The following is a 26584-nucleotide window of genomic DNA, read 5'->3' on the forward strand; positions in this document are numbered from 1 at the left end:
GCGCCGCGTCTCCCTCCACCCCCTCCTTGTGCCGGGAAACCAATAGAGGCCGGGGATGTTAGCGGCTGGGAGGTGGCCGTGTTGCTACAGCAGCGGCCGGGAGCCCGGAGACTGGCAGGCAGCGCCATGGAAGAGCTGGAGGGTAAGGGCGGGGACTGCGAGTAGGAGCCTCGGGACCTTCGCTCCTCCAGGCTGGCGGGAAGAGGGGGAGACGCCAGGCCCCGGGGAGGAAAGGGTGGAAGGCGGGAGGACTCTTTTGATGCCGAAGCCCCCCGTCCCGGAAGCCGGGAGGAGCCTCTCTTCTCCCGGGAAGGGGCCGAGGAGGAAAGACTGGGGTCTGCATGCTCCCACCGCCCCAGCTAAGGCGCCTCTCCTTCGCATTAGTTACTGGGCGTGTCGGGGCTGACTTGTCTATTCCAGCCGTTGCCCCGTCCCTCCTGCGGCGCCTCGCTTAAGGCCGGGGTATTTGGGACCCCTGCGGTCATTTTGGAAGACGGGTTGTTGGAGGAGGGATGGCTGGTGAGTTCCAAAACGGGCCTTCATGCCAGTCAATGTCATTCAGTCCTCATCTTTTGCGGAACCATGCAAGTCGGCTGAAGCCCCAGGCCGGGTTTTGAACGCCGGTTGTACTAATTAGATGATTAAGGCAGTTTATTAGCTACCGCTCTTGGGGTACAGGGAGTCACGGGGAGGGGGGAGGCGGTGAAAACGGTGAGTGGATGCCTGTGAATTCGCTTTCTTCTCTCTTTTTTTCCTGCCTATTTGTAATGTGTTTTCAGAAGTGATGCTAGGGAAAGTTGGGACTAGCATGCATCATATGATGAATATTAGCATGGAAATCCTGAGAGAACTGTTTTTAATGTAAGTATGTATTTGAGCCAGTTGAGGGTTTGCATTCAATTAGTGATGCAAAGAGGGGAAAAAGAAGGGGGGGAAGAGGGATTTTATTGTCATTTGTGGAAAAGGCCTACTAAACCGTTTACTCTTTGGAAAGAGCCCTTTGTTGGTTTTGAAAACCTACCCTGTAGTGCAGTTGGGTTTGGCAAAGCTTTCTTGCCACATTTAGTCAACAGAATCCTCATTTAATCTTGCTGAGGATGATGACAGCACTATTTAAAGTGTGTTGGCATCTCTGTTGTTCTTTGTGTGGATTGGCTTGAGTTGATTTCCGGCCTCTCTTATTTCATGAATCAAAATCAGCAATGTTTTTTTCTTATTAATTATGTTTTTTTTATATGTAGTGCAGGAGAAAGTATTTTATTTAAAAAAGCAGTCTGTATAAACTTCTTTTAAAGTGATGCACTGAATGCAGACTGAAAAACTAACTGTTATTTTGGTACACAGGATTACTTTAGGTAAGTTTGTGTTTAAAATATATGGAAATTTATGCATATATCTATTTGTGAGCAATAAAATGAATCCCAAATGTATATCTTCAATCTAAGTGTGTATGGATGTTAAAATATTTATACTAAAAGCTAAAATGCATGTTTTATGAATCTGACTTATATTTTACATTGATTCAATATCAGAGAATCAGATCTAATTACAGTATTTCTGGGTTTTCAACTGTTTTTTTTTAATATTCAGTTTGACAAGGAAAAGGAATGTTAAACTGATCTCACTATGGTATCACACCAAGTATATCTAACAAGGCTGTAAGCCTATGAATTTGATTTGGGACTAAATTAATACCATTTTAATAGCCTGCTCTTCAGTTCTCTTCAGAACTGTTGATATTAATTATATGCCAATTTAGGTAAATTAGTTGATTAGCAGTGCACCTCTATTCCATCTTATGATGCCATCCAGATGTTTTGTGTTGTGCTTCAATTCTGTTAACTGCCCAGCATGGTTGATGTCAGAATTCATACATAGAATGTATGAATTGTGTGTTACAAAATAGTTTTTGTAATATGTTCACATTCCTTGGTGAAATTATTGTTGTGATTGTGGGGAACATATATAATAGTGATTGCAGGAGAAGAAATAGTAAGCTGGACTTGGATTCTGTATAATTTTAAGTTTTGGTGTCCACAAGACCATGCATGTCATGGAATATTGCAGTCTAGGGCCTTTATCTGCTGCTGTGGCAGAGGACAGAATAACAAGACAGATGAGGAAGAAAAGAAGATAGCATCAAACAGGATGGGTAAATAGAGTGGGCAGAAGCAAACCCAAGAGATCAGGGAAGCCTAGGCCCTGTCCAAAATAGTACACTATATTGCCAAAAGTATTAGCTCACAACTGAGTCTGATTATGTGGATGGGTGAGCCAATATCTTTGGCAATATAGTGTAGCTACTTTGTGACAGCCAAAACAACTGACCAGAGAATAGAATAATTTGTCTATTGTATTCTAAGCTTGTCTAGAAAGGCCTGGTGTAATCGGACACAGCTTTGTATATGGAAGCCTGATGTCTTGTGCATACAAAATATGTGTCACCTTTGAGTGTACTTTCTACTATTTTGTTTGGAAAATTGTTAAAACCATGAGTTTGTCAACTGTTGAAACCATGCATGAATCCCAGCATTAAAAGGAGGATAGTTTCCTGCTTCCATTGTGACATCTATCATAACTTAACCTTTGGTGTATTTGTGAAATAAAAGTCAGTATTAATGAAATTTTAGATTTCTAATATTTAAAAATGGAAAAGTTTGAATGTATTAGAACAGTTGAAGACAACCAAACTATCATAAGTACAATTAAAATAAACCTAAGTCAAGAACATAGGGTGACTGTTAGATATTGTTTTTATTACTGGACAAGAACAGATTCTAGTGTGGTGTTTTCAGAAAAACCTGTCTACAAAGAATAAGGAGCCAAACAAGCTGGAAACAAACTTAGGAAACAAACTTCAAGATACCATACTTGAATTTGTTTTTGTATACAGTTGTGCTCAATGCAGAAAGCCATAAAACCATTTGAAAAACTCTAATTTTTTTCAGTCAATTATACCTATATTGTTTATGTTTTATGGCCACGGACAGAGTTTTGGTCTAACTTCTCTGTCAAATTTTATCCTGTGGATTTACAGGTATTATACAGAAACAAAACAAAGCATTCACTGCCCAACATCACTGGTTTGAAATAATGATCAAAGATGTTCAGTGTGTTCTAAGGAAAATCATTTATTTATACTGCTTCAGTTTAAACTAAGTTATTCACTTAGGAACATTAATCAGATGCACAGGTATAAAAATAGGGAAACCTAGCTGGCAATAACTTACATATGTATAACCAATGTAACCTGATAGCTTTTAAAAAAAGGTAAATACAGTTCTGTCAATAAAAGTATCATTTCTAAATTCTAGTAATAATGCCACTTTAGAAAAGAGTCAAAGAGATTGGAATTAATTCAGAAAAGGGCAATAAAGAGGATCAGTGAACTAAAAATTCAGATTTTGAAGGAGAAATTTTATTTGTTTGTTTGTTTGTTTTATATTGCCGCCTATTCACCCATGGCAACTCAAGGCAGCTTAAAGAATATAAAACCACATTTAAAACAATAAAACTAATAAAAAGAATCAAATAAATTAATATAGTATAATAAAATCACCCACCCCCCACCCTGGCAACAGCAGATCACATGAGCCATTGAATGGGCTCCATCCTGCTCTGGCTTTCCCAGGCCTGCTGGCAGAACCAGGTCTTCAGCACCTTCTAGAAGAGTATTAGAGTGGGGGCCGTTCTACTCTCTGGGGGAATGATGTTCCAGATAGAGGGAGCCACCACGGAGAATGCCCTTCTTCTGGGTCCCACCAGGAGTATCTCCCTTGGGGATGGGACCCGCAGCATTCCCTGCCTCCCCACTGATGTGTTGGGTAGATATGACCGGCAAGAGATGATCCCTCAGATAACCTGGTCCCAAATTAAACAACTGAAGAGAACAAAAAAGCCCTTTCCTACTATTTGAAGAATATGACACAGAAAACGATCTGATCCACTCATACTAGAGTGCCAAATGATTTATTAATTTCAAATGATTTATTAATTTCATTTTTTATAAATACTCAACTCAAATGCACTCATAAGAATGATTGTGTTATACAACAGAAAAGTGAATACTGCTTACATATTAGAAAAACCTATTGAAAGAAACCAAATTTAAACCATCTTTTCAATTTACTACTTTCCTTTTCATGTTTCTTACATTGTATTTTTAAATATTTATTATTATTATTTATTATCTATAATATTAGAACATTTTTTTAAACACAGAGCCTGCTAGAGAGCGTGATGAACCTCTTTGCTGGATGTATTCAAACAGACAACCATCGGAGAAAGTTTTTAATTTGGACTGCTGCCTTAGGCACAACTTACGCTAAGTGGTCTAAATTGCCCATTCCAATTTGATGGTTCATTATAGCTTTTATTTCGGTTCTAGAATTAAATATAGATTGTATGGAATAAGCAATAATACCCGGCACGTACATTTCTGTGAATGACATCCTATTATTTCTCAGAAAAATGATATTACATCTAATAAATATTTTGATTAGTAAAACGGAAACAATTTCCACAGAGTTTTTTTTTTGTTGTTGTTGGCAGCTTCTCTGGTCCTCAATTTGATCCAGAGGATTTTCCTATTCCGCTGACAGAAAGTCTACTAGATCAAGTATCATATAGTCAGAGAAAAACTCAACAAATGCATGGAGATACTTCCATGTTATTTAAAACCATACCATTTAACGAACCAAAATTGTAGTATAATAAAATTTGTGCTTTACATACTACTGAGTTAAAACAGCCACCAAAAATAACAAAAATAAATGAAGGTAAATCACTATAATTTTCCTAAACCCGTGATGGTGAACTTATGGCACACATGCCAGAGGTGGCACCCAATGCCCTCTCTGTGGGCACGCGAATTCAGCTCCACCGCGATGCTGGTCTTTAGATCTCTGCCACGCATGCGCAAGGGGCGGGGTCCACATTTGGTCTGGAAAAGGTTAGCTATCATTGCCCTAAACCATTATAATAAGGACTCATCTAATATGTTGGCCCAAGGCCTGGGAGGACAGCCAGGATTTTATGGCCTCATAAAAGACCAACAGGGTCAAGACAATCAGGACATGGGTGGGACAAAGGCTGCAGCAAAAACTGTTTCGTTGAAAGGACCTGGAACATGCCTACCCTGTCAGATTAAAAATAATCAGAAATAGACCCACAAATAACATGTCCCTGCGCTATGCAGAAATGTATAGGTGGTAACCAGCACCTTGAATTACACCTGGAAGCCTGCTGAGAGTCAAAACAGTTGACAAATTAGTGGTGTCACATGGTTCTGAACCAGTTATATCTACTACATAGCATTCAAGGAAAAGCCTATGTATACACTTAGTAGTCCAAGCAAGGGGCAACCAAAGCATGATTGTGAACAAGGCCTTTCTGGTTTGTACAGGGAGGCGGAGATAATGATAAACGAATGTAATAGATAAAAGATGCTGTAAATGAAATCTCAGGTTCAGGAGAATAGTAAACAAAAGGGGGAGAAATCATCTGAAGTAAAAGAGTAGACAAAAGAAGACGGGCAGAATATCAGGACCAATATCAACCCTTCAAAGTGTACTGGGTCAGGAAAACAGATACCGCAAAGATTACTGGAACTTTACAGTAATGTATTGAGTGTTCTGCCAGAATTTCTCTTTTTTTCTCTTATACCAATCAGAATTAAGGTAGGATTATTTAAAGCTTTTTTCTTACGCTTACTCTCCTAGGATTACATTTCCTTTACAGACCTTTTATCCATTAGCAGCCCTTGCTCTACTGCGTGTCTGGAAAAATTATCAATATAAATTAAATGATAAGATACCAATGTGGATAGTGCCCAGACACGCAATAGAGAATATAAGTATAGAACAAAAACAGGATGTAATTATATAGAGAGAGCTTCTTAACATAGAAAGAGGTGTACTACAATTAAAGACTTTGAATGTACTAAGATAGGAAAGGATAATTCAAACCTGATTTCAGTATGGACAGTTACAGGCCAGATGGAAAAAAGATCAGAAAATTGGTATCATGCAAAATGAGGATAATTTGGTAAAACAAATTAGGGACCAGGGTCAAATGCATATAAAAAGGTTGTATAATATACTGACAGAAACCGATTCTGAAACAGAGTTAGTTAAAGATTGTATGATAAAATGGGCACAAAACTTTGAAGAACCAATAATGATGGATACATGGGAAAAGATTTGGGTAAGGAATGTAAAATTTACATAAGCTCAAAACTTGAGAGAGCATTTCTATAAGATGTTTTATAGATGGCATTTAGATCCTAAAAAGTTAGCTTGCATGTATCCGAATTTACAACCTAAATGTTGGAGATGTGACTCTGCTGACGCTATGTATTACCATATATGGTGGACTTGCAAAAAAGTTAAAGCATTTTGGATAAAAATATGGTGGATTATTCAAAATATTCTTAAAAAGAGGATAGAGTTCACCCCCCAGCTGTTCTTGTTAGGGATAATTACAGACTGTACAATTATAGAGACTAATTTGATTCTGAATTTAAGAACAGCAGCAAGATTGCTGGTGGCGCAGTACTGAAAGAAGGAAGAGTTGCCTACTACTCAAGAATGGACGTTAAAAGTAGTAAACTTAGCAGAGATGGCCAAAATTTCAGCATATCTCAAGGACCATTCAGATGAGAAATACAAGTTGGAATGGAGAAGATGGATTGAATATATTCAAAATAAATATCGGACTAAGAAATTCCAATTAGCTTATGAGTGAAAGAACAAGGATTGGTATAATTTATCTAAAGTTAGCTTAATAGAAGAAGAGTTAAAGTACAAGAGGAGGAAGATGTTAAAGTTAATTAGCTTATGTTAGCGTATGATTGTTAAATGTTTATACCCTGTATTTTGCTCTGGGAGATTGGGGGGAGGAAGGGTTGGAGGGGGGGATCGGGGTGGAGGGGAAGGGGATATACTTGTAAAATTTATTAAAACTCTTTAATTAAAAAAAAGGACGAGGATGATGACACTGCTCCATTCTGACTCCACCAGAAATTATTCACAGTACTGTGCATTAGAACTACATTTGTGTTTGAAACCCATTTCAATTTTTATATATTAATTTATTTGTGTTTTAATATATATATATATTATGTCTGTAAGCCACCCAGAGTTACCTTATGGTAAGATGGATGGTCAAAGAAATAAAGAAATCGACCTAACTTGAAAAGTCCAGGGTTTTTAAGACGTGTTGTGAGTACTTAAGATACTTATTTTACCCATTCATGACATTAATAAAATTTTCAGGTCCATCTTTCCTGAGTAGGCTGTAGGAGCTGTAAATGGGATAACTGAAGAACTTTGCCTACTTTCCATCAACAGTTGGCTGTGTGTTGCACATTCCCGCTATAAATAATAACAACACATTGAATCCAATGGGATGTTAGAGTTTTCATGGTGGAACAGAAGGAGTTGATTCAAGATTTCTGCGCCATCCAGATACCTTTCAGTGCTACTCGAGGGGCGGGGCGGGGGAGGTGTCCCAATCTTCACACAAAGATAATTGGGGTAGAAGGGAAGGAAAAGGCAGACTGTTACACAGATTATTACTCTCATAATGCTGAATTCATTTCATTATACAATGTTTAGTCATATTAAGTAGGCAGACTGCCAGTATTGATTATGTGCTGCAATAAAATGCATAAATAGATAATGCAAAGAGAAAAGCTTTATGTTAGGGAAATCAGTGTGGGTCTGGATTCATATCACTTTTCCAAATACTGGTGGCCACTAATATTTTCTGGCCTGCTGATGTCATTGTATATGTTTGCATGATGACTACATTGAGGGAATTAAATGAGACCTCATGCAAGATTTCCAAAATTGTAAGAGATTTTGGTATTCATATGCAAAGTTTTATAAGACTTAATTTATTGATTGCCTGCTTTATTTTTCTTAAAAGGCCAGTATAACTTCTTGATCAGGATGGTTTGATTCAAATTTGAAATTATATTCCCTCATTTAACTTTCAAGATTTACAACATCCTGAAATTGGAATTTTTAACCAAGTATGCAAGAAGTTATCAATTATGCCATTGGTGTGGTATAGTTGAAGAAATAGAACACTTTCTTAGGTAATTATATGATCATCAGGATGTTTAAAAAGTGAAAGCTGGAAGAGAATTGTAGATTTAAACTAGAGACCAGCACACCTTCGTTGAAGTGCTTACTAGAGGTAAAAACAAGTCTAAAAGGGAGAGATGTTACAATCCCTCTTCAGATTTATGCCAGTTATACAATTGTATACATATAATCATGGGAGCATTATAGCTCAGTGGTTAAGGACACTGAGCTTGGCAGATGGAAAGTTGACAGCCCAATATTTGAGACTCGTGCACCACTCAACAGGGTTAGCTCCCATTCATGCCCCAGCTCCTGCCCACCTAACAGTTCAAAAGCAGGCGAATGCAAGTATATTAATAGGTACCACTTCAGTGGGCAAGTAACAGCATTCCGCCTTTAGCCAATAAACCATGCTGGCCACATGACCATGGAAAATGTCTTCAGCCAACACTGGCTCCATCAGCCAAGAAATGGAGATGAGCAACGTGCCCTAGAATTGGACGTAACTGAACAAGGATACCTTTACCTATGCACTTAATCAGTATAACAAAGAGTTGGGTTATGGCAATGTGTGTATTTTTGAGCTTAGGATGGTGAGGTAATGGGGTGAATACATTAAGCTACTTGAATTAAACAAAGAGGCCTTAGAATTTGTTTTGTTGAGCTGTTAGTTTTTCAAGTGCCCTTGTCAGTACCTCTCCTTTAATCAGCATTCTTTGTGTTGAATGTTTATGGCTGAGTTCACAGTTTATCTGCCATTGAGAATGTACCTATAGAGATGCTATGGATGAATGCCTTTGAGAAAGTGAGGGAGGGACAGGATTTACTTGCCTACCGGAACACCATTTTCCCTTTCAGTCAAATGTTTATTGTGTCTAATTGATTTCTAACTGTGTTACTGCTTTATTTTCTTTGGAAAATATACTTAGATTAGTAGCTTTTTAGTTTGCTCCCACAAACTCCAGTTCAACTCAAAACCGAGCTATTGTAATAATAGGTATGCCATTAAAAAGTTTAAATTTGTTCTAATTTAAGGTTATTTATTCTAATTTGAGGTTCATTTACAACATTATCTACGATTCTTTAAAAATATGTTGAGTATTCTTTTTGCTGCTTCCATTTTTTCTGGGCGGTGAGGGAGGGTATTCTTAGATCTTTTAAGCCAAAAATCATGTGACCCCAGAGAAGGTTATTCCTATTATTTCTTCCATGCATGACCTACTTCAAAGTGTTGGCAAACATCTTATGTTGTGAATTGCGAATAAAAATATTTGCCTGCTTCCTTTTCTATATGTACATGCAGAAATCTATGACTGAAAATATCCCAAATGTTCCAGCTTCGTTTTTAATAGCTTTTTTAAAAAGTGTGTGGTTATACGCATGTGATGCAATTGTGTCATTTATATTTATGCACATAAATCACTATACATGGAAAGATTGTGCATATAAGATCATTCATGATTTCATTCTTTGTATTACATCATTAAAAAACAAAGGAAATATTTAGCCTCCTAATAGATTACTTGTTTTTGGCAAATAAAACTGCAGCCGGATGGAAATATGCCAACGGTAGTAGTTCAGAGATAGGAGATTGTTGAAAGCAAATACAGTAATGCTGTTGAATATTGTGAAGTAGTATCTGTTACCATTATGCCAAAAGAACATAATACAAACCCCTAGGTTGGTTGAAAATCATTAGAAGCAATTAGTTTCTTAAAACAATCGTGATTTTTATTTGCAGAAGTGGTGAACATTGTAAAATATAAGTTTATAAACAATTATTTTCTTAACATTCTTTCGAAAATCTAAGATAAAAGCATATACTCAAGATCCCCTGAATATGAGCAATAATTGGATGAGCTATTTATTAAATAATTATTTTATTTCAGAATATACCCTGGCAGATCTGAGTATTACCACAGTTCCACGTTCTTTTCGGGGAAATAATAGCACTGAAATTCCCTTGAAATAAGCTGTGAGTCACAGCTTCTTTGAATGCCTGTGAAGCTTTGTTTTCTAGTCAATTATTTTATTTATTATTTTATTATTATTTTATTAAATTTGTTAGCCGCTCCCTCTCCACAAAGGGACTCGGGGCGGCGTACAATAAATAAAAACACATATTATAAAATTACACATTGTACGGAGGAAGTATAAAACACAATACAATATTATAATAAAATAGAAATATTAAAATAAGTTAAATTAAAACCCCAATAGAAATTACAAGTTTAAAAATTGCCAGGAGGAATAAAATGGAGCTATGGTTGAGCCAGGCCTGCTAGTTGAAAAAGGTGGGTCTTGAGTTTTGAATGGAAGAAGCGGAAGTCGGTGGTAATCCTAATATCCGGGGGGAGGTCATTCCAGAGGGCTGGGCCCATCAGAGAAGGCCCTACTCCTGGGCGCCGCCCTCTGGCACTGCTTAGTGGACGGCACCCGGAGAAGTCCCTCTCTGTGAGAGCGGATTGGTCATAGGGATGTATGGGGCAGGATGCGATCCCGCATGTAGCTAGGTCCTGTGCCATGGAGCGCTTTGAAGATGGTAATCAATACCTTGAAACGCACCCGATAGACCACAGGAAGCCAGTGCAGCTCGCGCAGGAGAGGTGTTATATGGGAGTATCTCGTACTCCCCATAATCACCCGCGCGGCCGCGTTCTGGACCAGCTGCAGTCTTCGAGTGCATCTCAAGGGAAGCCCCATGTAGAGAACATTACAGTAGTCTAGGCGGGACGTCACCAGCGCGTGAGTGACTGTGCGAAGGGCATCCCGGTCCAATAGGGGGCGCAATAGGCGCACCAGGCGAACCTGGTGGAACGCCCCCCTCGCCACGGCTGCCACATGGTCATCCATGGACAGCCGGGCATCCAGGAGGATGCCCAAATTGCGCGCCCGTTCCATGGGGGCCAGTTGCTCGCCCCCAATGGCCAGTGTTGGAATTAGCTGGTTGAACCGGGGGGCCGGAAGCCACAGCCACTCCGTCTTGGAGGGGTTGAGTTTGAGTCGGTTGTTACCCATCCAGACCCGTACGGCTTCCAAACACCGGGACATCATTTCAACGGCCTCGTTGGGGTGGTTCGGGGTGGAGATGTACAGCTGTGTATCATCAGCGTACAGATGATATCCCACCCCAAAACCACGGATGATCTCACCCAGCGGTTTCATATATGTGTTGAACAGAAGAGGCGAGAGGACCGACCCCTGCGGCACCCCACAAGTGAGAGGCCTCAGGGACGACCTCTGCTCCCCTGCCAACACACGCTGCGTCCGGTCGGAGAGGTAGGAGCAGAACCACCATAGAACGGTGCCCCTTACCCCCAGCCCCTCCAGCCGGTGCAGGAGGATACCATGGTCGATGGTATCAAAAGCCGCTGAGAGATCTAATAGGACCAGGATAGAGGAACAACCCCTATCCCTGGCCCTCCAGAGATCATCTACCAACGCGACCAAGGCCGTCTCTGTGCTGTGCCCGGGTCTGAAGCCGGACTGGCGCGGGTCTAGATAATCATTCTCCTCCAGGTGACGTGGGAACTGTTGGGCCACCACACTCTCTACAACCTTCGCTAAAAAGGGAAGGTTGGAGACGGGACGGTAATTGGCTAGCTCCGTTGGGTCCAGGGAAGGCTTCTTGAGTAAGGGTCTCACAACCGCCTCTTTCAAGGCAGCCGGTAAGAACCCCTCGCCCAATGAAGCGTTCACTAGCACCAAGAGCCAGTCTCGTGTAACCTCCCAGGATGCCAGTACAAGCCAGGAGGGACACGGGTCCAATGAACATGTGGTGGCTCGTAGTCGCCCGCGTAACCTGTCCAAATCCTCGATGGCAACCGAGTCAAACTCCTCCCAGAATGGTCTCTCAAGACTCGCCTGGGGCATCCCTCCTAGCCCACTGAGTGGGACACATTCCCTCCGGATTTGAGCGATTTTATCCTGCAGATATTTCCCAAATTCCTCTGCCCTGCCCTGTAGAGGGGCTTCCCGCGGCCTCTGTGACAGAAGGGAGCGGGTCACCCGGAACAGGGCGGCAGGGCGGTTATCTGCGGACGCAATAAGGGCGGCACAATGTCGACGTTTGGCCGCTCTTATTGCCACAAGGTATGTCCTTAAGTAGGTTCGTACCTGTGTTCGGTCAAGTTCGGAACGGGAGGATCTCCATCGGCTCTCTAGGCGTCTCAAATAAGCTTAATAGAAGAATTTCACAACATGGTTGTCGGCTAAGAAATATTAAGTAGGATTTCTATTGCCCCAACAATTGTATGTATCTTCATTTTTCAGATTATAAAAATTCACAACAGCCTGAAGAATTATTACCATGTCGGATTTGTGGAAGGACTTTTTTTCCACCTGCATTAGTAAGTATGAGTATATGAGTTTAATGTCAGATGAATTTATTTAAATCAAGATGAGAAATGATAGGAAATGATCTGTCCACAGCCTGGAGTTTGATCCTAACAGGGCTCAAGGTAGATTCAGCCTGCCATTCTTCCGAGGTAGTAAAAAGAGGAGCCAGATTTCTGGGAGTAATATACTGAAATTTGTAAAACACTCAGCAATGCAGTATATAAGTCTCGGTGCTATTTCTATGATGGTTTTTTTTTTTTTTAATGGAATGATTATATGCTGTTTTGTAAAGGCAGAACATGTCCCCATCATCTTTTTCTTGTGCTTGGCCTTATTTTCAGGGAGGGCTTATTATTTTTGAGGTGCAGGAGGCAGTGAGCATGGTCACCTCATGGCTGCTGCTGTGTTGCAATATTTTTGGGGAGGGCTTATTTTAGCGCATGCACTCAAAAGCCCAATTGGACTTATTATCCGGGGAGGTCTTATTTTCATGGAAATAGGATAATAATGAATTTTTAAAAATCCAGATATAAATATTTCACTTTTTAAACTGTCATTTCACAGAAAAAACATACTCCCATTTGCCAAAAAACTGCTGCTAAAAAAAGAAAAACATTTGACTCTAGCAGACAGAGAGCAGAAGGAACTGATATTTCCACAGTAAAGCCTATAAAACCACGGGTAAGTACATAAATGCTGAAATATAGTTATTATTTTTAAAAAACTGTAATATTGGTTGCAAATATGTTATGAGCTTTTAGGAACTTATTCACAGTAGTGTACTGATTTATTTTTTCTTTTATTAAGGAACTGTTAATTATTTTCAGTGTTCCCGTATAATATTTCTTTTATCTTGTCATTATCTTTATCATCAACTCAAAATGCTGATTTCAAATCTCATATTGTAAGAATATATATCCCTAGGGTTGTAGGTTAGTTTTGGAAAAAGGTAGAGGCAAATAATCAATACAGTACCTGCACGAAAATTGAAAACACATAATATGTTCATTAACTTAACAGGGAAAAGTCAAGCTTCAATGGAAAGAAACTCATTATTTTACTATACTATAGAAGCTATTATATGAGCTCATAATCCTGAAGAATTGCAGCCCATAATGCAGGGTAATATGTTGCTAGGAACAATGCAAGATTTTGGCATTTGATTGTCTATGCTAAGATTTTTTTAAAGAAAACTGAAAAAAGCAGATAATATTATTGTGTTCTATTAAAAATTGCTGCTTCTCAGAAACTTAGCTTTCTCCATAAAAAAGAAAGATACAAAACACATAATTCTACACTCTGTACTAGATGTATTTTGTTGGTGTTGGGTAGATCTAATGCTTTAAATTAATATAGTTATGTATTCCTATGTCAGCAGTTAACATAACAGTAATTATTTTTAAGTTTAATGCAGTATCTAATTCAACTATATTGAAATATTGAAACCAAGAAAATGGTTCTCTTTAATGACAACAGGAAAAATGCAACAAGTATTCAGAAGAATAAGAAGTGATTATAAGCAGACATCGTTCTTACTTGAAGTTCAGCTTGCATGGAATATTAATGCATAATATTAATTTTATTGCCTACTTTTCTTTCATAAGTGCTATCACGGCACTTGTCTCAAATACTAGGTATAGTTGGGCAGATCGACTGGTTAAAAACAATACAATATTTGTATTTAGCTTGTGTTGTTTGGATTGTTGAGTATTGTACTGAGTACAAGAGAAATCACAAGTTTTACATTGCAAAACTATGTCTGCTCTCTGTGTTGTCTCCTTAGCCAGAACCTCCAAAGAAACCATCAAGCTGGAGACGAAAGCATGAGGAGCTCATAGCAGCTATAAGAGCAGCCAAAGGAGTAGATCAGGTTCTTAAAGAAGGTGGAAAATTGCCACCACCACCACCTCCTTCTTATGATCCTGGTATATAATTTAAATTTGAGAAATGTATACATTTTAGCATATGTCCATGCATTATTATTTTTGAATAGTTACATAGCTCTATCAACCAATCACACACGATCACCATGCTTGTTTAGGATAGATATCTTTATATTCTAAATCTTCTGTATCTGATTTTTTTTTAATTCAGAGAATAAGTCCTTAGGAACAGTGGAGGACTGGAAAAAATTCAATCTATCATGTCTGTTTTTTTATATCTGTCTTATTTATATGCAAAATTTTAATTATATACGGTATATCTTTTATGAATAACATTATTTATTTATTTATTTTTCAAAATTTATAGACCGCCCCCTCTCCCCGAAGGGACTCGGGGCGGTGTACAGGCATCTCATTAAAAACAGGTACAAAAGATAAATACCCTTAAATATATTCCCTTAAAAGCGAATTAAACCTAATTTCAACTGTACAGAATAATAAAAATTAAAAACAACTAAAAAGCATACCCCTAAAAATTTAAAAACACAGACTTGGGGGACTAAGATTGGTATTAGGCCAGGCCAGCTAAATTGAACAGGTGGGTTTTAAGCTTCATACGGAAGGAGCGGAGGTCGGTGGTAGTTCTGACATCCGGGGACCCAGATCTGATATCATGATTCTTTTTTTAATCTTCACACAAAGCTCCATAACTGAATCATTTCTAAATTATTATATAGGAAATAATTGCACATTAGCAGAAAATGTGGCATGTTTGTCCTAATTTATTGCTGCCTTGTTTATTTGTCATTGATTATTTCTCACTAAAACTTTTTAGACCTGGAATGGGAAAGGAACCTACAGTTAATAGGGAGGATTTAATTATTTGGCTTTTCTCTTGCTTTACCACACTTCTCCATGTGTGACCACACATACGGTATGGTCTTGTTCAATCTAATTGTCCCAGGGAAAGATTTCAGGCAACTGTTTCTTTGAATATAGCTATTTTAAATCAGTTTTAAACTTCTGTTAAAAAACAAAACCCACCACTTTTGATTTCTCCGACTCTGAGCTAAAGCCAGCAATCAGCCAATCAATACTAATAATACTAATAATACTAATAATACTAATAATAATAATAATAATAATAATAATAATAATAATAATAATTTTATTTGATTAGCCGCAACCCTCTCCCGAAGGACTCGGGGCGGCGTACAATCAAAACGGATAAAAATACACATAAGACAAACATATATACAAAAAGAACAGAGACATATACATATGTGCATGGAGGAGAGTTGACTTATGAGTGAAAGACAATTAAAAACACAATTTAAAATCCCCTTAAATAAAATTACTAAATTAAAAAACCCATCAGGAGCGTTACGAAGTTATGGTTGAGCCAGGCCAGCTATTTGGAAAAGGTGGGTCTTGAGCTTGACACGGAAGGAGCGGAGGTCAGTAGTGGTCCTAATATCCGGGGGGAGGTCATTCCACAGGGCTGGGCCCGCCACAGAGAAGGCTCTGCTCCTAGGCGCCGCCATACACACATGGGAGTCCTATATTGCTGTATGAAACAAGAGTTGCTGTAAAAATTATGTGTTTTCAAATATACTGGTATCTTACCCTCATCACACTTTGCAGGCATTTCTTTAATTAGAACAGAAAAAACAGAACTCCCAAGAACTTTTTTTTTCTTTGCAAACACTTAGATGGACAGTTTGTATTAAAATACATATATGTAAAGATGCTAGCATATATGGAATAGAGCTGAAGGGCTATTTGTGACCACTGAACTCTGAAGCAGCTCAGCAGTTGGGATGCAATTGGAATCTGTTCCTTTAAAGAGTTCTGTTGATTAGATGGAAGAGAACTGATTGGTTCCCTGGTTATTCTCAGAAGTTTGAAATAAGACTCAGAGATCTGAAAATTGTGGAGGTAGACAGAAATATAGTGAAAATATGTGTCAAGGTTCCAAGTAACACTCCTAACGAAAGAAGACTCCGAGGCTTGAGTTTTCCTCAAAGTTCCATTTTATTAGAGGTTTATTAGCCTTGTCAAGGAAACCACAAATTGACAACATAGTTTTTAGCTGGGTGGTTAAGAGAAAACAATGGAGTGCTCCAGTAACTTGATAATTTACATACATTCTACAGATTGATGTACTATATTTCTCCTTCCACTGCACCCAGCACACATACACATAGACATATTTTTGGCGGAAATAGCTATTATAAATGTTATGACATCAAGGCATTAATTCTAAGTCTATAATGAGAGCAAAATAGTATTGGTCAATTGAGTGAGTGAAGTAATGAATAACTTTCTGTTGAATATAGATTATATTCAGTGCCCATACTGCCAGAGGCGATTTAATGAAAGTGCAGCTGATCGACATATCAATTTCTGCAAAGAACAGGCAGCACGTATTTCTAATAAAGGGAAAGTGGTTAGTGAAGTTAAAGGGAAGCTTCCTGCTCGAACACAGGTAAATAAATTTACTATCGTTTCATTCCTTTCATTTTACTGCTTTAAAAACAAACCCGTTTTAAAGTTAAGTCATTACTTGAAAGTTCTTGAAACTTGCATCCAGAAGTTGTGAATGCTCCAATGCTGGAAGTTTTTAAGAGATTGTCTGAAATGGTATAAGGTTTTCTGACTGAACAGGGGGTTAGACTAGAAGACCTACAAGGTCCCTTTCAACTTCTGTTATTCTATTCCTATTCTATTCCATTCCATTCAATTATTTCTTTTGGATATTTAAGAAACGAAAACAATCTGACAAAATCTGGGAAGGAGGTAAGAAACCAGGAGTAATTAATTAATACAGAACCCATACAGACTGATTTTTATAAGCCTTTATGGGAAGTTGAACATTGCAGATAGGCTATGATTTTAATCTATGTTGGCTGTTTCATTGAAGAAATAAAAAGGCAAACAATTCTTAAAGTTTAACCACTTTGTCTTAAATCATTTTCCAAAAGTACCCTGTTTGCTTTGAAGCCTTTTCAGTGTCTCCTTTATTATGTACAATATGCCAGAGTATTTAGCCACATAAATAATTTACCTAGAAGTAGGCTTATCTTCCATTAATTTATATAAATCCCCATTTGTTGTTATTCAAGATCATGGCTGTCATAGCATCCTTATGTTAATAGATTCTGTAATTTAATCATGACAGATTTTCAGTTGCATCAATATCTATACTTGTGATAAGTTTAGAGTCGTTTCCATTCTTCAGAAGGCAAAGTAAGAAACAAAGGTTAGCCAAGCCAAGCCATTCATTCCATATGTAGTCCAATACCAATTTTACTTTACACTTATATTACATAGAATTAATCTAGATTCAGTGTGAAAGCTCATTGTTCAGTGTTAGAGCTCATGCTTTACGTATTTGTCTTTATGTTAATCAGGAGAGAGGGAGGAAAAGGAAGGAGTCTCCTCTTTTTTGAGATTTTGGAGAACTACCTCTACGGTATAGAACAATCATCAGTGCCTATGACTCTCTGTGTCAGTGGTACTCAACCTTCCCAATGCCGCGACCCTTTAATACAGTTCCTCATGTTGTGGTGACCCCCAACCATAAAATTATTTTCATTGCTACTTCATAACTGTAATTTTGCAATTTTCCGATTGTCTTAGGTGACCCCTGTGAAACAGTCATTCGACCTCCAAAGGGGTCGCGACCCACAGGTTGAGAACCGCTGCTCTATGTGTTGAATATAACTCCTAGACACTGTGACCATTGGTCTGCGGTTCGATTGATGTACTTTAGTAGCAAGTAACACACAGGTCATAACTGATTTATTGTTGTTATATTGCAATACTTCTCTTTGTTGGAAGTTCATTCTTGTTGGAAGTTATTACGCTTGTTAAAAACAAAGTAACATGTTTTAACTGTAATACATAAAAAGTAGGCAGTCTGCCTTAAATATGGGGCACTAGAAATGTAATAATGAATCAGCATGATTGTGGAAGGTTATTTAACCTATAATAACCTATTTGTTATTTCAGTACAAGACACCAACAGTAAAGAAGATACCTTCTTCAGGGCTAACACCACCAGCCTTATCACGCTTACCACAACCAAGTAATGGACATGTGTGCATATGTGTGTGTGTTTCCATTGTCTGGAATTTTGTAATTAGGCATTCTTTTGTAGCTTCCTCAGCAGAGGGCATTTAAATCTTAAAACATATTTAGCCCAAGCTGTTAGAAGTTAGGATAGATAGTGCTGATACAGATGAACCTGTAATATGCAGAATGTGAATAAAGTTCTGATCATATGTTTGAGGTGATTATATACTGTAATAAACATTTTAAGTTCTTCTCTGCAACCACATCTCAATAATTAAAATGACAATTTCAAGATGCTTTTTTAAAACAGAGATGAATAATTTTGAAAGCAATTGTGCTGTTTTCAGTGTCCCACTTCATAAGATTCCTAGGAGAAGAATGAACAAGTGAGTTGAGTAGTCACTGCTATATTACAGTGTTTTCCCCAAAATACGACAGGGTCTTATATTTTTTGACCCACAAAATATGGCATTGAGCTTATTAAAGGGGAGGGCTTATTGTTTTTGGGTTGCCGGGTGGCTGCTCCCTTGCGACCGGGCTCCCAAAGAGCCGGGCACAGCCTCAGGGTTGAATGGCTTGTGTTGCGCTGTCGCAGCAGCAACACAGCAGTCATGAGGTGACCATGCTTGCGAGCAGTCGCCCGGCAACCCCCCTTTCCAGCCGGGCACAGCTCCGCTGACCAACCTAGCGGTACCCGGAAGACACCAAGCAACGTGAGCGCCTGTTCGCTGCCCTCCGCCTCCCACACCTCGGTGCCTTCGGAATGCCCCTAGGTGAGTGAATGGGGCTCTGCATGGCTGGAGAGGGGGGTTGCGCGAACGGCTTTTCCGCTCCCAGCTCGCGTGACTCGCAGGCTCACGATGCCCTTGGCTAACTCTACAGTACCTGCAGAGCCAGGGCATTTCCGCTGCTGTTGCCGCCCACCGCTTGTTTTTTTTTTTTTTTGCGGTTTTCAAAGCACGGAGGACAGGTGCTGCTCTGGAAGTACTCTCTATGGTTGTGGGCTGAAAAGCGTACAACCATAGAGCGTACTCCCAGAGCAGCATCCGTCCTCTGTTGTGGTTTCCAAAGCACGGAGGTAGGATACTGCTCTGGGAGTACGCTCTATGGTTGTACGCTACCATAGAGCGTACTTCCAGAGTGTTATCCGTCCTCTGCTTTGAAAACCACAAAAATACCCCAAGTGGCATGCAGCGCCAGCAGCGGAGATGCCCTGGCTCTGCAGGTACTGTAGAGTTAGCCAAGGACATCATGAGCCCGCGAGTTGCGCAAGCTGGGAACGGAAAAGCCACTCGCGCAACCGCCCTCTCCAGCCATGCAGAGCCCCATTCATTCACCTAGGGGCATTCCAAAGGCGCCAAGCCGCAGGAGGTGGTGTACAGCAAACAGGCGCTCGCGTTGCTTGGTATCTTCTGCCTGGCCGGAGGGGGGGTTGTCCAGGGGGCTTATTTTCAGGGGGGGCTAATATTTTTGCCCATAATATGTGGCAAGCTTTAGTTTCAGGACAGGTCGTATTTTCGGGGAAACACGGTAATGTCTCGTTTATCTCTCTACCTTTCTCTCATTGCTTCTCCTGGCTTGTTAACTACTATAGAAGAAAATCGTTAGCATTGGAATCTCATTTCCAGTCTTGTATAAAAGAGTAGGACAAGGGTCTTATTTTTCAATGCCATTTAAAATATTAAGCCTGCTGACTTAATATTACCCTTTATTTCTGAATAAATGAGTCCCAGTGAGGCGACGGATCCTATGGTGATCTGAAATCTTAGGAGTGGTGACCAAATCCATTTAAAGATTACTGATAAATTGTAATTCTTCATGTGAAAGAAAAAGAACAGTACAGCATCCATAGTTTGAGAGAAAATACTTTTGATTAAATTACAATTAAGTTAGATCAAATTTAGTATTATTCTGTCAACTTGATTTTCTTGGCGTCGCTCTCAACTTTTTGAGCTATGACTGTATATCTGTTATTCTGCTAGCAATTTTTGTATTAGGCTTTGCACTTCTGAGTTCTTAGACAGTGCATAAAGATATGGAGATGTGAAAAGTCAGTATTGTAGTGACAGCGCAACAGAGCCATTTGAAAGAAACAGTGGTTTTCATGTTTTCATGACAAGGTTCCTCTGCAAATAAAACACTGTCTCCAGGTGGACAAGTGGGAAACAAAATCCAGAGTTCTCCAGCTCATAAAAACGTAATGAAAGCAAGTCCACAAATAGGGTAAGTATATTCCTAAGAGAAATCTGACAATAGGGTTCACAGGACAAGATGCTGAAAATTTTTAGAACTGTACTTGACCTGCTCTCATTTCCATGGAAATCTGATAATAATGTAAGCAAAGTCCAACTAGTCTGCATTTCTTGATTCCTTCCTAGAGGAAATGCATGTCGAGTATTCCTATCAATTCCTATCAATGAATTATAGCAGCGATGACTTACCTTTTTTGGCTCGCGTGCCAAAAGCGGGGGGGAGCTCAGGGGGGTCATGTACGGGCATACCGCACCCATAATGCAGTGTGCGACCCCCAGCGCACATGCGTGCATGACAGGCGCGACCCCCATTTTTTGCATGCTTTTTTCACCCTCCCCAGGCTCCAGAGGCTTTTGGCCCAGGGAGGGCCAAAACAGCCTCCCCCCCCCCCACCCAGAGGCCCTCCGGAGGCTTCAGGAGCTTCCCTGAAGCCTCCAGAGCGCAAAAACCCAGTCCTAAGTGCAAGCCGGAAGTTCTGCAATGGACTTCGTATTTGCTCATAGGGCCAGTTTAAGCCCTCCGGAGCCTTTAGAGGCCTTCCAGAGGGTTCCCTGAAGGCTCCGAAGGACGAAAAACAAAAAGGGCCCTGAAGGCTCTGGAGGGATTAAACCAGCCCTACGAGCAAACCGGAAGTGACTTCTGGTTTGCTCGTAAGGTCGTTTTGCGTGTGTTGGCCAGCTGACTTCGGCCTTCTTTTGAAGCCGTTTTTCGCCTTCCAGAGGCTTCCCTGAAGGCTCCGGAGGGCCCTATGGCTCTTCTGGTTTGTCCATAAGTCCATTTTTCACCTTCCGGAGCCTTCAAGGAAGCCTCCTAAAGGCTCCGCAAGTCGAAAATCGGTCCTATGGACAAACTGAAACTCACCATTCCTAAACCTCTGGGTTCCCTGTAGGTCCCCCCTAGAGGTGGGGGTCGGGGAAGACTGTTTTCGCCTTCCCCAGGCTCCTAGAAAGCTTCTGGAGCCTGGGGAAGGCAAAAAAACTGCAGCAAAAGCGGGGGGTCGCTGATTGCACACATGCATGCATGCTGGGTGGGGGGTCGCACACAGCATTATGGGTGTGGCACGTGGCGCACGCAACCCCCCGTTCTCCCACTTTTGACACGGTAGCCAAAAAATGTTTGCCATCACTGGTCTACATCAAAATGTCTCATAAATGTATCAGTTCCCATGAATGATTTGATTAAGGTTGTAAATGGATTTCAATTATGAATAATTAATGATTTGCTATTGAATATTCTTTATAATCCTGAGATAACATTTCTCAGTGACACCATTAGCTGTGTTAATGCATATAAAATCACAAGTCATTTTCATTACAAGTTGGATAAAATGATTTTAAGAGGTTTAACGGCTTCAATCATTTGTTATATCACCTGTCCTTTAGGTACCTTTTGCACACCTTAGGAGAGATTACATTTTAAATTACTTACTTCTGCTTGTAGCATTCTGTATTATGGCTTGTGCAATTTTTCAACAAGATATAGCATTTTTCAGGGCAAGAGAAGACCTCCATCTATCTGTTGTAAGGGGCAGGCAGAGGAGAAAGCTACCCTCTTTTTCAGGTTGCAACTCCAAATATTTCATTTATAAATGCAGCCATTATTTAAAAGTTTGGCTCCGATATTTTGCTTGGCTCTACTTACTAACCCTACTACTATTTTTTAAATTCTTTCTCACCTGTGGTGATATTATAGTTTTGAATATTTTGAATGAAGAAATTTTGTGCCTCTTGATTATCTTCCTATTTCTTTTACCCCTTCGTTTTCCCCTTTGAAGTAAAACATTCGATTGTGTTCAATTACTGGATAATAAAGAAATGAAAGAGTAAAATAGTTTATCCTGTAGATGGCAACATGTAGCTTCTTTATTAGAAGAGGATAATGCTATCAAAAATAGGAAATGTAAAGAAATGAAATTTGGATCTTATATATAAAAATCAAACAATAATTTGAAGATGATGATAAATAATTTGACTTTGGATAAATTCCAACTGTTCTGTTTTGTTATAAATTGTTGAGTGAGACAGATAATGCTTTTAATACAAAAAATAATAATCTCTGAAACATCGTTTTGTGTTTCTTGAATAATTTGATATAATTTGATACTTAATATTTTTGTTCTACATCGCAAACCCATGATGAGCAAAGAACTCTTGATTTAATGGACAAAATCTGCTGATAAACAGGGATATATATTGGTCGAGAGAAGGCAAAAAGGGGAAAGGAAGGGAAGACTGGAAAAATGAGATGAAGGGGATATGTTTTGCTGGAATATCCACAGCAGCTATATATTGGGAGACATGGAAAAGATCATTGGAATAATTAGGCAGATCTGTGGAATATGCTGTTCTGGAATTTGATGCAGGAAAATGGATGCGTCTGATCAAGGCTTGCAATACTTGTTAGGTTTAGGATAAACCTAAATACTGGATAATTTTAATTCTGCATAATGCATCTAATAATAATATATTTTAAGGGGGCCCACGAAACCACGGATGGGAGCATCTACTAATATGACACGAAGCACCGGTCCGGGTATGATGGCAAACAAAAGAAAAGCATTTGGTGCTGAAACTTATTCAGCCAGGTAAATTATATTTGCATCTTTTGACTTTAATTAAGATGAAGTAATTGCCAGATGAAAGAAAAGGATAAAAATGTGAAAATACGTAGAAAGGCATAAAGGATCAGGGTTTGATTTTTTTTTTTTTGTTTAAAAAAAATCAATGAAATTGAACCAGTTCTCAGTGAAATGTATCTTGCACTGTGCAAGTAAAAAAATTCTAATCTAATGCACATAAATGCGGAAGTTAACTTAAACTAATCATTTTTTTCTGAAAGTCATTATTTTTTTCTCCCCATAGCTTCTGAACCTTACTGAAATTAAATTTATTCATAATCCTAATGGTCAAACTAGATTATAGTGTAAGGATATTCCTCCAGCCAATTTTATTTTGCAAAGCAAGGAAATAGCTGTGGGGAAATTCTTTCTCATTTCTGTTTTAAGTTCTAGGAGTGGCAGACTAAGCCAGATATTTATTTATTTACACACACACACACACACACACTTATATTTACACACACACACACACACACACAAAACCAAAATATACTCTACTGGTAATCATTCACTATTCCCTGAACATAACTTTCTTAATTTTCACAGCAACCCTGAGCAGTATTAAAAGTGTAAGGAATCCTAATACCCCAAAATTTGCATGTAATGTTTTCTTTGGTCCTTGGCTTCCATTTTATATGTGAATTTCTCAATGAGACAAAAATGTTTGCAGGTAATTCAGCTAAGTTCATTGGTGCAATGTTTTCCACTGAAAATGTGGAGCATAAAACCTTTAGTCAACATATTAGCAGACTTCTGAAATAGTTTCTTTTGGGGAGGTTGTTTACTTGGGTCAAAAATCTTTATTGCTGAAAAGAATATTTTAGAGATCACTGAAATATGTATTTCTTTACCTCTAATCTTTGTTGTGTTTATTACTTTGAATTTTTAATGCTTGACATAGAGCTGGATTCGACAGTGGAGACTGTTCATCTATCAATGGAGGAAGTTCAAAAAGCAGTGAGGGAAATTCTCTTGCACAGTTACCAAAATTCTGTTACGAATGTGGTACCAAATATCCAATTGAATCTGCAAAATACTGTTGTGAATGTGGTGTTCGAAGAATGATTTTGTGAATACACCTGTAATGTAAAATGAGAGGTAGATTTCTTGCTAAGGCTGTATAAAAATCTCTGCTACATTTTTCCACCGGGATTTGTGCTAAGGCACCATACTAATGTTATGGGCAATTATTATTTTTTGTGAAATAATATATATAGATATATAAATACAATGTATATAAATGGTTAGGTACCTAAAACTGTGCCATTCAAGATGGTATACTTGAGATATTGTTGGAGAATATTTAATGGAGCAAAACTTTAAATCAAGCGCTAAGGTTTTTTGTAATATACACATATATTAATGTTCTTACTCATTTGTAATTTTTGCCCTGAATCATTTGGTCTAAAGAATGTGTTCCAATAGAAAATATGTTATACATGGAAATATTGATTTATATTTGGTTGATAACCTAGACAATAGCTTGTTGGTTGACAGTCATACATTTTATTATTTGTATATGCTTAATGTAAATTAAAATTACTAGTTTCACGTGTACTATTATAGTTAACTAGTTGGCATTTTACCCTCTTTCTTGTTCCAAAAAGCTATAACAAGTTTTTGTGCACAGATATTTTTCTATGTGGAAAACTTCCCATGTTTCATAGAAAAAGACTGAGATGCTAATAAATTAAATTATCAAATATAATTTAATCATGTTCTTAGGATCAACTTATTTTCCTAAAAAACAGGGCTGTGATCAGTTTTAAAAGCTTGGCCAATGTGGCCTAAGTTAATTTCCCTCTTGATTTACCAACAAAAAAGCATTGAATATTTTATAATTATGACACACTAGTTTCAGAAAAATGATGTCCCAATCATGATTTTTCTTCTTCCTATTACTTTGACTTAGGGGTCTTTACCATTATCATTTCTTACACAGTCCTCTGAAATTAAAACAAAAAGAATTATATTAAACTCAAACTACATTAGTATTAAGTTACATTTTCTTTAGTAAGCCTCCTTTTCTACAGCAATTTTTTAGCACAAAAAAGCATTTACTTATGCCTTTTCCAAAATTAATCTTTTTTTTTTAATTTAATATCTCAATTTCTAAGTCTTTACTTTTCTAAGTTTAGTAATAGTTTAAGTGAAACAAGTCAATTTGCAATTTTTGACCTGAATGATGTAGGATTTATTTTTAATGCTATTTTCATTTTAGTCAAAAACCTGCTTGCTATGGCAGATGATAATTAATGCATTTGAATAAGATTTGTCCCCATCTTTCAGTATATTGGCCAATGGCAAACTGTAATTTTTAACTAAAAGAATTAACAGGTTAATTGGTATAGAATTGTATTTGTGTGTTAGAATTCTCTTTAAAAAGCATTCATAAATCTAGTATTCCAGTTTTGTATTGTTACCTAATTTTATGTGCATTAGTGAAAATCAATCTTTAATACAGTATCTTAATGTAGATTATCATTTTTTTTTAATTTAAAATACACTGGTATGGGGGAACTTACATTACAAAAATTCAGAATGCACTGAAAACTCTTCCTTTGTCTATGGGATTATGTGGATTCTGCTCTGCCTTGCCTATTAACTGTTAGTGTAACTTAATATGCATCCTATTCACCAAAGAACCCACATATTTGTTGTATTAAAAAGTTTTCACACATTCCTGTGGATGCTTTATTACATCTTATTATTGCATCTCTTTGATATGTTTTAATATAACGAATCTGGTCTTCATAACAATGCAATATTCTCATTTCTACTAAATAGTTATGTGAGCATTATTCTGATAAAGTACATTTTGTTTTCCTAAATATTCTTTAAGAACAAAAGCATTGTATAAATGCTTGTTCTATGTTACCTAGAATTTTGTTAATAAAACTTTCATTGTATATATAATTGTTATATCTTAAAGAATCTTTCTCTATGGGTAGAAAAGCTATTGGCAAATAAAGTCATTAGGTGAGAATTAAAATAAAAATCAAAAATACTAAAACATAATTATAAATCTTTGTAGAAAACTAAATAAAGATGTCCAAGGAAATGTGGAAGTAACTCAGATTTTAGGGATAGTATTGGAAAATATTACCCATCGAATGAGCTGAAAGTATTAAAACAGCAACAAAAAAAGAGTTTTCCCAGGTATATTTAAGGAACAGAAAAAGTGTATCGGCTACTCAGTGTAAATGTGAATGGGAAACACAGGCAGAATCAAGTGACTCCTACATTGACTTACTTTTTGCTGGGAAGAGGATAGGAGTCAGATGCTGGCCTAGAAACCAGGAAACTGAGTTCTAACCCTGCCTTAG

General features: G+C 38.3%; 1 protein-coding gene across 4 annotated transcripts; it reads left to right on the plus strand.

Annotated features, from left to right (window-relative positions):
• On the plus strand, positions 1-26174 carry ZC2HC1A (zinc finger C2HC-type containing 1A). Of its 4 annotated transcripts, none has more exons than XM_081950560.1 (9): positions 1-142; positions 12363-12439; positions 12993-13109; positions 14212-14353; positions 16651-16799; positions 18326-18422; positions 20509-20611; positions 23115-23225; positions 24160-26174. In XM_081950560.1, the coding sequence occupies exons 1-9, from the start codon at positions 127-129 to the stop codon at positions 24329-24331; spliced, it is 984 nt and encodes a 327-aa protein (XP_081806686.1). In that variant the 5' UTR covers positions 1-126; the 3' UTR covers positions 24332-26174. The 4 variants fall into 4 exon arrangements, with proteins under 4 accessions (XP_081806686.1, XP_081806687.1, XP_081806684.1 ...); XM_081950561.1 differs by lacking the exon at positions 1-142 and adding an exon at positions 252-519; XM_081950558.1 differs by lacking the exon at positions 1-142 and adding an exon at positions 1292-1355.
• Positions 26175-26584: the final 410 nt, after the last annotated feature.

Source organism: Natrix helvetica (assembly GCF_964273705.1).
Source record: "Natrix helvetica genome assembly, chromosome: 4".
NCBI classification, from domain to species: Eukaryota; Metazoa; Chordata; class Lepidosauria; order Squamata; family Natricidae; genus Natrix; species Natrix helvetica.